The sequence below is a fragment of the Sinocyclocheilus grahami genome, unplaced genomic scaffold (assembly GCF_001515645.1).
Source record: "Sinocyclocheilus grahami isolate Dianchi unplaced genomic scaffold, SAMN03320097.WGS_v1.1 scaffold733.1, whole genome shotgun sequence".
Lineage (NCBI taxonomy): Eukaryota > Metazoa > Chordata > Actinopteri > Cypriniformes > Cyprinidae > Sinocyclocheilus > Sinocyclocheilus grahami.
The window spans coordinates 789,145-804,933 of NW_015505912.1; the positions used below are offsets into that span (position 1 = coordinate 789,145).

General features: G+C 39.9%; 2 protein-coding genes across 2 annotated transcripts in view; both read right to left on the reverse strand.

The window, feature by feature from the left end:
- The window catches only part of ndc80 (NDC80 kinetochore complex component), an 8,505-nt gene extending 7,466 nt beyond the window's left edge, over positions 1-1,039 (reverse strand). Inside the window, exons 1-3 of the mRNA XM_016244760.1 lie at positions 930-1,039; positions 438-547; positions 228-308 (exon numbers count right to left, since the gene is read on the reverse strand). Coding sequence (XP_016100246.1) covers positions 228-308; positions 438-526 — 170 coding nt within the window. The 5' untranslated portion in view covers positions 527-547; positions 930-1,039. The remainder of the gene's footprint in view (positions 1-227; positions 309-437; positions 548-929) is intronic.
- A 1,261-nt stretch (positions 1,040-2,300) lies between these two features.
- mki67 (marker of proliferation Ki-67) overlaps positions 2,301-15,789 on the reverse strand; it is a 16,722-nt gene continuing 3,233 nt past the window's right edge. The window contains exons 6-19 of the mRNA XM_016244755.1: positions 14,983-15,100; positions 14,752-14,867; positions 14,579-14,648; positions 14,426-14,495; positions 11,182-11,922; positions 10,795-11,027; positions 10,001-10,700; positions 9,773-9,894; positions 9,455-9,629; positions 9,244-9,366; positions 8,149-9,152; positions 7,512-7,572; positions 4,932-7,367; positions 2,301-2,852 (exon numbers count right to left, since the gene is read on the reverse strand). Of these exons, the coding sequence (XP_016100241.1) occupies positions 2,758-2,852; positions 4,932-7,367; positions 7,512-7,572; positions 8,149-9,152; positions 9,244-9,366; positions 9,455-9,629; positions 9,773-9,894; positions 10,001-10,700; positions 10,795-11,027; positions 11,182-11,922; positions 14,426-14,495; positions 14,579-14,648; positions 14,752-14,867; positions 14,983-15,100 (6,064 nt within the window). The 3' untranslated portion in view covers positions 2,301-2,757. The remainder of the gene's footprint in view (positions 2,853-4,931; positions 7,368-7,511; positions 7,573-8,148; positions 9,153-9,243; positions 9,367-9,454; positions 9,630-9,772; positions 9,895-10,000; positions 10,701-10,794; positions 11,028-11,181; positions 11,923-14,425; positions 14,496-14,578; positions 14,649-14,751; positions 14,868-14,982; positions 15,101-15,789) is intronic.

Here is a 15,789-nt window from a genome sequence, read left to right on the forward strand (position 1 = left end):
ACTCTTAACTTTTATAAAGAATATCTCTTTGGATTTGAGACTTTAGTCTTTGCAACTTTACAGATCTTCTTTATGCACCAAGAGCTTGTAACACTTCAAAGAGAAAGGAAAAATTGAAATCGCATCATATGACCCCTTTAATAAAACTCTGTATAACATGATTAAGGATTGCAATGCACAATGTCAAATCAAGACCATGATAATGCAACATTTACTGCCAGACTCACTTTCCAAAAAAGCTTGTTCGCCTCTCAGATGTGGTAGAATGGGGTTTCGGTATGTTCAGTTTGCCAAAGACATTGTCCTTACTGTAAAGAAATTAAAGTTGATATACGTCATATATATTGTAACATAACTCATTTAACCTGCTGAAAGCAGTTTAGGCCAACAAAACCACATCAATGTGTACTCAAAAATGGCAAAGAAGAAGGTTGTACTTCTGAGGGGTGGCACTGATCAGGCTCATCCTGCTGTCTGTCACACGCATGGGCATCTCAGAATATCTGCTGCTGGGTCGCCGACTCATTTTCACCTTTATAAACACCCCCTTCATATGTAGGACAGAGAAAATTCACATTAGTACATTAATATGTTGATAACATTCATGATTCAAGAGAGCTTTAACTAGTGTCTATTATAGCATGAATGTGTAAAAACAAAAGTAGACAGACTCACTCAATACTTCGAATTTATCTATGCAAAACTATACTGTAATTGTGTCATGTGCCTAATATGTTAGCAATATAAATGTGTAGCTTGTTTACGCGTGAGGGAAATAAGCCTTAAACACACACGCACACAAATAAACGCCAACGAATATCTAAAACTCTCGAGAAATAAACACATGTTACGAAATGAATGGTGTTAACTGAATAACAAATTAATTACTTATGCTAGTAACAAAATGAGAACTGTGCACCGAACAATACCTCCGATATAACGTTAAACTTCAGCGGGAGGACGATTCTCGGTTTATAAGAACTATACTCCAGAAATGTATATCAGCATACCAGATGTATCAGGTATACTTAGGTATAAGGTATACTACAATATATATGAACTTATCTATACTATTATTCTTCCGTCGATGCTTCGGTTGAATTTCAAATATTTCCGCGAACACCGCTCAACGGATCACTCTGATTACTTCACCGCCTCCGTTAGAGCGGCTGAGCGCCGTACTGCCACCTGCTGGTGAGGCGGAGACTGCGCTGTGCACTGAAAGCTTTGTAAAAAAAATAAAAAAAAGATTGATTTTTTTTAAACGATTGAATTATTAAATAACGTCATGAATTATAATAGCTATTCAATTATACAATAAACATACTTTTGGGACTTTGTGTCAATTTTGCACCTAACCCAGTGGTTTCACTTTAAAATGTAACACACATTCTTAACCATACATATCTAAATGAATTACTGTGTCCACAATACCTATCATTATTAAACATAACATAAATGCACAGATTACAAAAAAAAAAAATCTACTGATTATCCAATGACTATAAAAGATAATTTAACCTCAAAAGTGGTCAGACAGAACAAGTCTCGGAAAAATTATTTAGATGACAAGGATTAATAAGAGTATAGCCAATCAATAAAGCTGTTTATATTACATTCAGTGGCACATAATCAAGAGAAAAATTAAAGGTGGAAGGGGCATCTTACTCTTTATACCACAATACCTTTGTAGCACCTTGAAGTGCCATGCAAACACCACTGCGCTCATTTATAACAGCAATCATTCAGCACTATGGTGCTACCACAGGATTTTTCATTGTTTATCAATATGATTATTAATATGAGGAAGAGGATGTATAATTACTAAACTTATTTTACATTGACAGCTTTGTGTTTTGGTAGATCTCCTTTGTTGCCACAGGTTTGCTCTACTGTCCAGAGCAGAAAAGACAAAAAACTGCTTGGGCCATCTTAATTTTACCCGTCCTGTTCAGATTTGTACATCAACACCATAACACCAAGCACAATGTAAAACATGATTTGACATCATTTATGTTGTGGTACATATCGTATTATTCTGGTGTTCAAGTTATTAGCATTTTATACAACATACCATGGTACTTTAACAGCTGTGAATGTAGTGGATATACACCATTAACAGTTTTTCGTGTTCCATTGCAGGTGCTTTGCCCCCCACACATGAAGTAGGGTACTATTGACCTACTGGCTGTTTTCTGGCACACCTTCATTGACATTGCATTACAACCTATACATCGAAAGATCTCAACATCTTCAAGTGGCACAGATTTATATATATATTAAAAAAAAGCAATCAAACATGAGGTGAGAAATCTTTTTAATGAAAACGTTGTCACATGTACACTTACCACTACAGCACAATAACACACTCTTGGGCTTAAGAATCGTGACAGATCAAACCTGGTTTTGCACCCCTCACTTATTTTATTCTTAAAAAAAAAAAAAAATACAAAAGGAATAAAGAAGATAAATGTATTTGACGGAAGTTAACAGTTCAAATGCAGAAAGTCTTTAAACATTTTCTTGAAGTAAAAACAAGCCTGCCTATGTTTCAATGCCCCTTTCATCGGAGTTTAAGAGATCATAAAAAACACATTTGATAAGTGTACACCGTTTTCCCGAAGATAAAATCAGCTAAAATTACACTGAAAAACATATAGAAAAAAAACAATGCAATATTACAAACATATAAAACTAAAACTTTTTTCAGAGATAACAGAGAATAGATAATTAAGACCACTCTGTAAGATCAGTGCTTTACTTCCTCCTGGTGCGCCTGACAGGAGCTGCCTCTGTAGGGACATCTACTTCCTCGACTTTTTTCACACTCCTTGCTTTTCGAGTGGTAGTTCCTGTGTGAATACATAAAATGTTACATTACAGGAAAAAACTAAAACATTATTACACGAGCACTTATGATCACAGGAGTCTGGCCAGCAGAACTAAATGACAGAGCATCTCTTAAGACGGTCTAAACAGGGATTCAAATATTTAGGAGTTACCATTACACCTAGACGTTCACAGTTGTATCAGCCAAATTAATCAACATTATTAAAAAGGATCTATTAAGGTGGGAAGTGTTGCTACTTTCACTAGTTGGCAGGATTGAGGACTGAGATGTTAAATAAACTCGTATCAAAATGACTTTGGAAGAACAGGCGACCTAGAATAAAATTAAAAACATTAACTTTAGGAAAAGATAAGGGAGGTTTGCTCCTCCCTAATTAAATTATTACTGGGCTGCTCAGCTCACAGCAATAGTGGCATGGATTAAAGGGGTCATATGATGCTATTTCAATTTTTCCTTTCTCTTTGGAGTGTTACAAGCTCTTGGGGCATAAAGAAGATCTGTAAAGTTGCAAAGACTAAAGTCTCAAATCCAAAGAGATATTCTTTATAAAAGTTCAGATTCAGCCACACCTACCTAAAACGGCTCGTTCTAACACGCCCCCACGTGTCTACATCACTGTGTGGGAAGATTTGCATAACGCCGCCCAAATGTTCACGCAAAGAAAGAAGGCGTAACTTTTATTCTCGCTGTAGTATTGTTGACGCTGCCGCCATGTCCTGAAGACGCTGTGTGCTTCGTTGTGAAAGCGAAACTACTTTGTTTGGTCTTCCAAATGAGGACTATATCCGCTTCGTCATGCCTAGAGCTGATCTGTGCTGGTCGCTGAGGGAATACATCAACTTTCACCGTGGACAAAGCGGAATCCAGCCCGGGGTCCGTCACATGTGGTTGCCGCTCATTCGTCACATCCACCGGGCGCGCCGTTCTCAACCCCACCGCCTCAGCTCACTCTATCCCAGCCTCAGCGTATGCTAAGCCGGGCCTTCCCCTCATGCTAGGCCGCTGTGTTTTTCGTTGTGAAAGCGAAACTACTTTGTTTGGTCTTCCAAAAGAGGACACGACTACAAATCAGTGGTTAAGTTGTATTTACAACACTGTTCCAGAACAGTTTAACTCAAATATCCAGATGTGTGCAGCACATTTTATGGAGGACTGTTTCCTGATCCTGGGAGAGTAACGTTAGACTAAAATGCCGGCAGTTCTGACTCACGTAAGTACGTTTTCATTTAAAGGATTTGCCACTACGCGAGTTTTGGGCAGTGTAGAGTAGCGCTTGCTGTTTGTCATTTCTCCGATCACAAATGCAGACAGAGTTTTATGTTTACGCGGCGCGATGCAATGCAACGCGTAAAAAGACAGTATAAGTCATTATAATCAGTAATTAGGTCCCCACTGGATGCAACAAATGCCTCGTTTGTAATGGGTTTTAATGTTTTGATCTCGTCGCTCCAGCCAGACACGGCATTAACAGTATGTGAGGGGCGTAACATTTCCGTCTCACGCTTGAGGTATTCGGCCAATCATAACGCATTGGATAGCTGGCCAATCACAGCACACCTCACTTTTTCAGACCGATGAGTTTTGTAAAAATCGAAGCGTTTCAAAAAGGCGGGGCATAGAGGAGAAACAATAATGTACAGTATGTGGAAAATAATGTGTTTTTTCAACTTTAAACCGCATAAACACATTTCATTACACCAAATAATGTTCTTTTTAGCAGCATCATATGACCCCTTTAACAATGATGTTGAAACAGGATGGGTTAACATGCCCCACTGTCAGAGAAAGCCCCTTAATGCATTGTTTCCTTCTGGAGCATTTGAACCTTCTGTAATAGTTGAATAAATCCCTCAGTTGTCCTCAGTGTGAAAAGATGGATCTCAAAATCATACATTCATTGAAAAATATGGCTATATTTGAAAAGAACCTAATCCACAATTCTACACAAGCTTTTTTTAATATATATAGTCCCAAGATGCACAATTAGGTTTATTGAACACACTTCTTCATACTAAACCCCAATGTAAAGTTCTTGAACCCTTCTGGAAAACACTGAGGACAGTATTTATATTATGCTTACCTGAAACAGACTTAGCAGGTGCTGGATCTGGTTCCTGGGCTGTCCTTTTCTGTCCTCTTGTAGCTTTATTTCCAGTCTTCTTGGGAGTAGGCTCAGCCTTTTCTGGTTCAGCTTCAGGCGTTTTCTCTTTGCTGGAGACCTCTGCTGCAACTTCAACTACTCTGCCTCTTCTCTTCGGCAAAGGGTGATTATTTACGGACTCATCCGTTACCTCAATCACCTCATTCCTTTTTCTTTTGAGGGGAGTTGATGTCTTACTATCAGTGGGCTCTGATTTGGGCGCAGAAGGAGCCACTGCCTTTCCTCTTCTCAATGGCTTGACGTTTATCTGAGCTTCTTCTTGAGTCTCTTCAATGGGAATTTCTTCTTTTTTCGCTCCTCTCCCTCTGCGGCCTCTGGATTGCAGATCAGTTGATTGATTTGATTCTGTGGAGGTCATCTCAGCTGGTAATTTGCCCAACCTTTTGGATTTCTTCAGCTGTGGCTCTTTTACATCTGTAGAAGTTTCAGACTCTTCAATGTCTTTACAGACGACCAAATCTGGGTTCCAGTTAACTGTTCTTGAGGGTTTTATTTTACTAGCTTCCTCAGCTGTAGCAGATTCATTGATTGGGTTGTTAGGGATGTTTTTAGTTGAATCCTTCAGTTTTTTGCCACGGCTTCCTCTTTCCACTTTCTCCAGTGCAACACCTGGTGTTTTCTCAGCAGCAACAAACTCAGAACCGGCCTGTATCATGGTATTTTCTTGTTTCTTTGATTCAGGTGCTTTTGCTGTTCTCCTGGTATGTTTAACAGGCTTAACTGGCTCTTCTGATGAAGCTACATCCTCAGTAACCTCAGACTCTACCTTGACAACTGCTTTACGTGCACGGCTAGACACCACAGCAACTGGTGGTGCAGGGTCTGCAACAGCACGGCGACCTCTTTTGACAGAAACGTCTGCCACTATTTCAGTTTCCTTTGCATTAACAGCCCTTTTTCGACCCGATTTCACAACAGGGGTCTCTGCTTGTTCAACCGGGCTGACAACGTTCTCCTCAGCCTCAACTGAAACGGTCTCCTTTGACTGCTTTGTCTTCCTATTCCCTCTCACAGATTTTACCACTGTTTCAGTGTGTTCTTCAGTCACAGGTAAATGTGTGCTGGTATCTACAGCAGGCTGGTTAACAACCTCTTCAGCCATTTGTGGTTTCTGCCGTTTGGTTTTTCGTCCTCTACCAGACTTGACCACAGGAGTTTCAGGCTCCTCTTTATGGTCAACATTGGCCTCTGCCACAGTTTTGGAAACAGCCATGACATCATCATCATCCAAGGGTTGGTCCTTGACAGTTTCTTTTTTACCTTTCCTTCCTCGCACTGACTTTGCTACAGGTATCACTGGCTTCTCAGCCACTACAACAGCATGAGTGCTTTTAATTTCGCTTTCCAAAGCAGGGGTTGGCTCGGTTTTCAAGTATTCCTTCTTTGCTGGCCTTCCCCTCCTAGCTCTAGTTGCAGAGATAGTCTCAGTACCTAGTGAAGTCTGCAACTTGACATCCTCTTGTGCAACAGCATTTTCCTCACAAACAATTTCAGTTGTTTTCTGTTCAAGTTCTTCTGAAGGTTGTCTTTCGGTTTTATCCAGCTTCTTTCTCCTCCCAGGTTTCACAAGAGGGGCTTGGACCTGCTCTTCATTTGCATCTGGACACTGTGGGTCAACAGCACTTGCATCATGAGTGGACGCAACTGCAGCATCAGCACCATCTTGCTTAGTTTTTCTTCCTTTCCTGGTTTTGGTAACGAAAGGCAGGCAGTCTGGCATCTCAGTATTCCTGGACTTTACAGGCACTTGTGAAGCCTCAGTATTCTTTGCCTCTTCTTCCACAAAGCTGTGCTTGGGAACTCTACCACGGGCTGATTTTCTAACTGGGCTGGCAGTGATTTCTGGAACTTCAAGAAGTTTCTTGCCTCTCCTTCCCCTAGTAGCGGGAAGTGGACTACTCATATTTTCCTCTTCAATTAATGCCAACACAGCAGGTGCTTTGGCCATTTCATTGTTACCATTTTTGGATTTCTGTGCTGCTCTTCCTCTAGTGCCACGCTGAATTTTGCTGGCAGGTGGAGACTTGATTAGCTCCTCTTGCTCAGCAGTGGATGAAGTTGTGGTAGCTTCAACTGTTGCGTTGGTATTACCAGATACGCATGCAGTTTCTTCAGACTGCTCTTGGGTTTTCTTATCTGCCCCAGAAGAACAGACATCAGTAGCATCAACTGAAACAGTCTCCTCTTCAATCTGGTCAGGATGTCTTTCCTGGGGAATTACAGTCTCAATCTCTGGATGAATCTGATTAGATTCAACTGCTTTAGCTGTGCACTGGAAATCCACAGATTTTAAAACTTCAGTCTCCATGGTTTCAACCTGATAGACATTTTCTTTGTCGCATTCCATATCCAAACCTACAAGTCAAGACAACTTCATGAGTTCAGTAATCCAAATAGTTAACTGTCATTTCTCTTATTTGTTTGTCATTTCACCTAATTTCCCAAATTTTAGGACTGAGAACAACAAAATAGATTACAATGAGAACAAATGTGCATTACCCAGTTTTAACTCTCCTTCAGCTGGCATGAATGCAGAGCCACTTTCCACCGGTTCTTGTATCTAAAAATTAAATATACAAGGCTTAATTAATTATATGTGAAGGAAATAAAAACAATTCTAGACTACTTTTTTTAAAACAAAGAATGGGGAAGTCGTGGCCTAATGGTTAGAGAGTCGGACTCGTAACCCAAAAGTTTGTGGGTTCGAGTCTCATACCGGCAGGGATTGTAGGTGGGGGGAGTGAATGTACAGCGCTCTCTCCCACCTTCAATACCACGACTGAGGTGCCCTTGAGCAAGGCACCAAACCCCCAACTGCTCCCCGGGCGCCGCAGCAAAAATGGCTGCCCACTGCTCCGGGTGTGTGTTCACGGTGTGCGTGTTCACTGCTGTGTGTGTGCACTTTGGATGGGTTAAATGCAGAGCACTAATTCCAAGTATGGGTCACCATACTTGGCCACATGTCACTTCACTCACTTAAATTAACTGAACCATTACGGAATATTTAGTGTAAAGCATCTATCCAAAGGTTTACATATCTACAATGCAAGCAAGCAGTGTGACAAATCTCCCATTGACAGCCAAATGCCTGGGTAAGCATGGTGTGAGTGTTTAATGGGTTAACTTTGCCATTTACCTCGGTAGGCTCATTCACACTACTTTCTGTTGTCAGGGAAGAGCTGTTCTCTGGTTCGAGTTCTTTAAGGCCAGTGGACTCCTCTGCCATTTCTTCTTTAAGTCGAGGGGTCTTCATCAGTTCACTGATTTCAAACTGCCTGCTGACAGGTTCTCCTTTTAACTTGGGAGTCTGCATTAACTGATTCAAACCAGAGACGTCTTCTACAGGTTCAACTTTCTCTCTGGGAGTCTGCATTAGCCTTTGTATACCCATTTGATCTTCAACTGGTTCTCCTTTGTGTTTAGGGGTCTTCATCAGTTGCTGAACACCAGTTAGATTCTCTTCAACTTGATTTCTCTTCTGTTTAGGTGTCTTCGCCAATCTTTTCAGCCGTAATTGATTCTCCACTATGTCTTCCTTTATTTCCGGTGTTTTCATCCGTTCTTTCACACCAGTGAGGTCTTCGTGTTGCTCAGCCTTTTCTTTGGGTGTTCTCATAAGCCTCTGAAGACCAGATGCGCAGAGTACAGGATTGCTCTTCTCTTTTGGAGTCTGCATCACTCTTTTCACTCCAACCATGTCTTCTACTGGAGCTCCCCTGTATTTGGGAGTCTTTAGGAGTTCCTTAATGCCTTCTAGACTTTCACCCTGGGGAGGTTTACATTCCTTGGGGGTCTTGAGCAGCTTTCCTCTTAAGTCCTCAATTGGTTCAGCCTTCTGTTTGGGTGTCTTCATGAGTCGCTTGACTCCAGTGAGGCACAAGGATGGTGCAGCTTTCTGTTTTGGGGTTTTGACTACTGTTTCAGGTGCAGCAGCCGCTTTCTCTGTTTGGACATTAGAAGGTATCTCTACATCTGGAATGATGTCATGGCAACTTGTCTCAATAGAGTTGTCAGGGAGTTGAGAAACTTCCAACAAAGTACCATCCTGGTTGTCCAGTAGTAGTCGTGTTACTGCTTCATTGTTGTAGCGACCAGATTTGGCAGTGGAGACCACACTTAATGGCGACACCAACATTTCACCTGTGTAGGAAGAGAAAAACAAGAGCATGAAATCAGTTATATCAAAACAATACACAATAGATAATTTATGGCGCAAGTCTGAAACACTTACCTGATTCCTCTGGTGTTTTCATCACTGAAACCTCATCCAGAGGAATCTCTGGACATTCATTATTCAAAAGAACTCTATTCTTAGACCTGGTGTTGGCTGGTGTTTTGAAAATCTCTGCAACACCTAACAATACACATACAACATATAGAATTTGAACTAACAATTTAATCAAACGTATTACATATATTGTTCTCTTCAACATTGAACAAACCTGTCAAGTCCTCATCCATTTTCATGTCCTTCTTGAATAGTGCTATGTTTGGCACTATTTTAGGTGCAGCAGCAACAGACTGGTTAGTCCTCATATGGGCTTTGCCAACAACAATGGTGACTGGAGATGCTGCATGCCCAGTGCTAACATCATCTTTCAGCCTCTGTGCAGGTGTCTGCATAGGTAACCAACAGTCAAATGCAGTTTGTATTAAAGCCACAAATTAATGAGCCATTCAATGAATAAAACCATTAACAGATATTTGAACAATGAATCAGAACAAAAACATTTATTTGAGGCTGATGATCTGTATTTTACCTTGGGCTTTATCACTACAGTTCTCTTCACTATACTGCTCTTTGTAGGTTTTTTCTTAGTTGTAACTTCTGTTTGAGGTTGGGTCTGACCAAACTTCACAATATCAGCCCAAGAGGTCAACACTTAAAACAAAGGAACAACAAATTTTTTTTTAAAGATATTTACAACAATGAGAGATTTAGTATTCTAAACAGGAAAACATGAATATAACCAGTTTAAATGTTTCACCTTTTAGATTAGCCCGTGATGCTCCACTGCGTCTTGAACGAATGACATCAAGAACACTTTTAATTGCACTTTTGGGAGTTTTTCTTGCAGAAGACTTCATGCTCTTCCTCCTTAAGTGTATCTTTGGTGTTACACACTTCTGGGGCATGTCTTCTGCAATGGCTGACTGTGGTTCAGACATGGTCCCCTGGTCCTGGACAGGTGATGGAGTATTTATACGAGAGACTGAAAACCTTCCCTGCGCCAGAGGTGTCTCGGTTAAAGACATGTCACCCACAGCCTCAATCGCTGAAGCTGATGCTCTCTTAGCAGATGCAGGTGTCCTGGGTGTAGCAGGAGTAGAGGATGGTGTTGGTGCTTTGGTTGAAGCAGTTGGTGACTTTTGAGGTTTTGGTGATGGATTTTTATCCTTGGCACTCGGTGTCCTTTTGGCAGATGATGGAGTTGTAGTCTTGGTACCCGGTGACCTTTTGGCAGGTGATGGAGTTGTAGCCTTGGTACCCGGTGACCTTTTGGCAGGTGATGGAGTTGTAGCCTTGGTACCCGGTGACCTTTTGGCAGGTGATGGAGTTGTAGCCTTGGTACCCAGTGACCTTTTGGCAGGTGATGGAGTCTTCACTAGAGATGGTGTCCATTTGGGTGAAGCTTTCTTTGGAGAACTTTTTTGAGCCTCTGAAACGGTTTCTTTAAGTCGAAGAGCCTAAAAAAAAGGGAAGAGAAAAAAATAAACTATTAAAAACCTTCAGAAGTTTCAAAGATTTAATAGTCCTCAAAAAGCTGGATTTAAGCATTACCAAAAGACCAATGGTGGATGCTCGTTGTAAGAGAGATTGGGGTTTTTGGGAAGGACCCAAACTGTGTCGTGGGGTTGCCCCACGGCGAAGGGGGGAATTGGGGGGCAGGCATTTGTCAAATAGCTCTGGACTCAACTGACCACCAAAGGACACTCGCTTTTTCTTTACTTTTGGAACGGTTACTTCATTGCGAGATTCATTACCATCAAATAGCTCATTTACTGAAGTGTCATCTGTAGGACAAAACAAAAGTATGATGAATATGACTTAAATAGCCACACACATTTGCAGCATTTTCCTAAATGACAAATGGTGCATATGGCATGCAGACATTTATAATGTGTTACTAATAGTTCTATTTATAAGAAGAAAAACAAGCCATCTCACCTTCCTTCTTAGAAGCTGATGTGGTAGCTGTAACTTCAGGCAGAACATTTTGGAATTGAAACCTTTTGCCAGCATTTGCTCTTGGGGATGTTCTAGGTGACATCTTCACTTCAGTGTTGTTATCCTTTGGGCCTGGAGTCTGAGGCTGGACTGAAGGCATTTGATGAACAAGGCTCTGATCCTGTGATCCACCACTTCTCCTTCCTTTTGGGGATTTAGGAGTTTTCTTTTCAGGCAGTGGCTGTAAAAGAATTTGCTGGACTACCTCACCAGCACTGAACTTCTGAGGTGTTTTCAAGGGTGTTCTATTCTTCTGGGAGACAGGAGTTACACATTTCTCTGTCATTGAGGGGGTGGTGGACTCTATAGATGGCACATCGTCAGTGGGGTTTTCTTCCACATTTGCATTAAATGAGCTCTGAGGTATAGCTGGTCCAGTTGTATCTTCAGAATTGGATTTCGAGGATCTTCGCTTCTTGGTAGATGGGGTTGTGACCTGTTTCTGACTACTTTTAACATCTGCAGCGGCAACTTTCTCGTGACCAACCTGAGTTCTTGCAAGAGGTGTTTTTGGTAGCTCAGACTTCCATGGCGATTTTGCAGCAAGGTCCTGTTTGACCATTTGGTAAAGCTCACAAAACGGTGACATGCTGTCCTTTTTAAGTTTGCCATCTTCTGGTTCAGTCTCAACAGTTTGTTCCACAGATGGTGGCAAATTTGACCCATCTTTTAAACAAGTATCTGTAAATACAGTAAACATGACAATCACTGATATAAAATAAAAATGATTTCCCCCCCCAAAAAGTTCATTGCTGAATTATACATATGTATCTGTAATTTAATGTATACTGTAATAGACATTGAGCTGCAAAAATAGTTCCTGAATCCTAGTAGTTTTTTTGTTACAGTGTTATTAATCTCAGTGTTCACTGGGCAGGAAAGTCATCTTGTGTATTTGAATTGTAAGCATATACAGTTTTTTTTCAAATGCTTACACACAAAATCTTTACTTGTCACACAATTTTTGAAAGCTGACACTCAAAAGGCAGAACCACACACCAAATCTGCAAAACCATACTCTAATTCTCTGCCTTTGACTCAGTTTTCAATTTCATAAAACACAACACACAATTCTCTTTGTAACACAAAAATCTAACAGGAATTAATATTATGGCAAAGGTGTTTGCAAATGTTTGCTTTTGAGATGCGTTTGTGATATTTCGAATGCAGTGCTTCATTTTGCAAGAGATGTGAGGCATTTAGCATTTTGTGTGTGCAATTCTTGGATTTGCGTGTAAAGTTTTGAAAAAAACCTGTAAGAAAAACTGTAATACCTAGATTGAAAAGTTTGAAAGACAAATGTATGCTGGCTTGTCTTAAAGTCTCGTTTAATAAAGCGTAAATGGTTTGGTCAGTTAGATGTTCTAGATGTTTACAAAAGTGTTGCTAGTTGGTTGCTAGCATATTCTGGGTGGTTGCTAGGCTCTTGCTATGCAGTTGCTGGGGTGTTGCTAGAGTATATGGTTGATAAGAGTTTGTTCTGGGTGATTACAGACATTCCCACCTCGGTTAATAACACAAAATCAAATAGTCTCAGTGCTTTAGTATTATTGTATTTCTTTCTAATGTTAGGAAATTCAAAAGTTTTTGTTGCTCTTAAACTTGCACTAAATGTGATTATACCATCTAAGTAGCCTATGTAATTTTAATAGAACTGCATGTCTTATTTAGTAATACAAGCTCAGAAACATTTATAACCTGTTGAAATTTTTTTATATTGTGTATTGACATGGTGCCACGATGGACATAGAAATTTTATTTTTCATTTTAAACAGCATAGATGATTACTTAATGGTAATACAATATTTGTGAACAACTGTGTATGTCAGACCATAAATCCCCAAAAACTATGCATGGGGGCTTGCTTTGGTGTTGCCACCCCTCATATGGCGCTTTTCCACTGCATGGTACGGCACGGTGCGGCTCCCTTTTGGGGGTTTTTCCCACTGGGTACAGTACCTGGTACTTTTTTTAGTACCACCTCGTTTGGGGTTCCAAGTGAACCGTACCGTTACCAAAACGTGACGTGTAAACTCTGCTGATCACGGATTGGCCGGAGAGAACTGAACTTGCGACACAAACACAAAAGAACCGCTAGATTTAAATCAGCACAGCCAGCGAAGGATCGAACGCAACTGTTTTGAACGAGCGCACCTTTTTTTTAACAACCAAGAAGTTTTGTTGTCTGTTGTGGAAGAACAGACGTTCCTCTGTTGATAGCAGAGGAGCGGATCCAGCGAGAGCTTGATGGGGCGACGCGGAATGAAAAAGTTTTTTTAGGAGTCGTGGTAGTAGAGGCGGCGCAACTATAATGACATGTGAATAATCCAGCCCACTCTAAAGCGGTACTGAACTGCAGTGGAAACGCAAACCGTGCTGAGCCGTACCACGCAGTGGAAAAGTGTCAATAGACCCCATGCCACCCTAAAAATTATTTTCTAGATCCGCCCCTGGAGAGAGGGAGAGAGACCATTCATGCTTTCAATCTGTATGATAACAAACAGTTTTCATTAGGGAATAGGCTCTTAACTCAAGCCATATAATGATTGTAAAGTGCTGAAATAAGTAGCATAAATCAACTGCTCATAAGGCTAGGGCATTTCCACTTCAAAAATGAGCATAAACATTCATACCAATCAAAAATAAAAACAGTTTGATTAATTCATCCATGAATATCACCTCAAGCCATAATGACTTTAGGCTAGGTCTAAATGGGTTAAAACATATTGTGAACAGCCTGAATGATGGCACTTATGTGAACATTAATTTTAACGTCTGTCTTTATAACAAATTTTTGTTTCATTAATTCGTTCGGGATGAAGACAGGAGCACAATCCGTTCACAATTAGTCCAGCTGCAGAGAACACACCAACTCCATTTGCACAATATGTATGCGGAGCGTATTCTTTTCCGCGCCCATGTTAACGGATTTAGAGCGGATTTAATGGATATAGAGATTGTTTTTTTTTTTTTTTATAAATGAATGTCACCACTGCATCAGCACGAAAACATGGGTAATTCTTTTTAGACAATCGCACAACCTATTAGATATTCTATAATTAAATCAACGAATCGAAAATCGTGACCCATCCCTAAGTACAACAACAATAATTAACAATATTATTATTATAACACTACTACTAATAGTAACATTATAGAGAATAAAAATCACTCAATCACTAACCAAACGAATGCTCTGACTTTCTCTTTTCCACAGGAACAGGTGTGCCTTTTTCCTGCTGCTCTTGCAAAGCCTACAGGAAAAAATAACCAAAATTTATCAAAAAAAAATTAATTAATTAAAAAAAAAATCAACTGTCTCGCATCAAATACACACTTGAACTGCTTTGTCTTTTCCAGGTGTGGACAGCCTCTTCTTCGGTGTCTTAGGAGGTGGGTACTCAAACCTGACATGTTGACAAATTAAACAGCAAATTATTCTAGCAAACAAGGATTCCCCCCGAAAGATTTTTTTTTCAGAATTAAAATAGTAATAAACATCTGACTCACCTGAAAGAACGATCAATGATTGTGATGAGATCACCTTGCTTTAAACGCTTCGACTGATTAAAAACTTGTCCATTAATACGTGTGGGGTTCACAGAGCTCAAATTGGTCAAAATGAGCTTAAACGAGAGACAAGTCAGAATAAATTAATAGCATGTCATGCGTTCATTTGCACAAGAAACCGTTATTCAGGAAAAAAAAATTTAACTTATAGTTTAACAACAATATAATTACCTCCTTGTTCTCATTCAACTCAATTTTACAATGCTCTTTAGACACCTGTGGCAGCTGAATCCGAATATCACAGTCCAGCTTCCTAAAGAGGTCAGGAGAGTTCACATTAAAACTTCTTCTATGCCCATTTGCCTTTTTGGTGAATGTGAAATATTAAATTATGATATATGTGGTGTAAGATATCAAATATATATGAATTTCTCTCACACTTATTGGGCATTTCTAGGTTCACCACATTAGATTCAACAGATTCAAATATTCTGGAAACAACATCTTACACTGGTGACTTTTTGCAGACAACATCCTGTTTTTGTTAATTTATGTCTAGAATAAACTGCAATAATTTTTTCTAAGTTAGCATGACAAACAATATCATGCACTACACACTCAAGTACACATTATTAACCACTGGCTGTTCAAAACTTTTTTTTTTCATTATACACAAAACATGCATATTTAATACATTTTTATGGGCATGTATAAAATGCATCATTCACTCTTGTCCATTCTTATCAACACATCAATAGACAAAAGGTTTTGTTTAAACATTACTTTAGTTTGGCTGAACACATTATTGTTAAACAGATGGGTCTTGTCAAAATGAATTTAAAAAATTACAATTATGTGATAAGAGCAGCTTCACTGATTATTTTCCTGTACTATCTTTTTAAATAGTTTAAAGGGGGTCATATGATGCGATTTCAAGCTTTCCTTTCTCTTTGGAGTGTTACAAGCTGATTGTGCATAGATAAGATCCCTGAAGTTGCAAAGACTAAAGTCTCAAAACCAAAGAGATATTCTTTATCA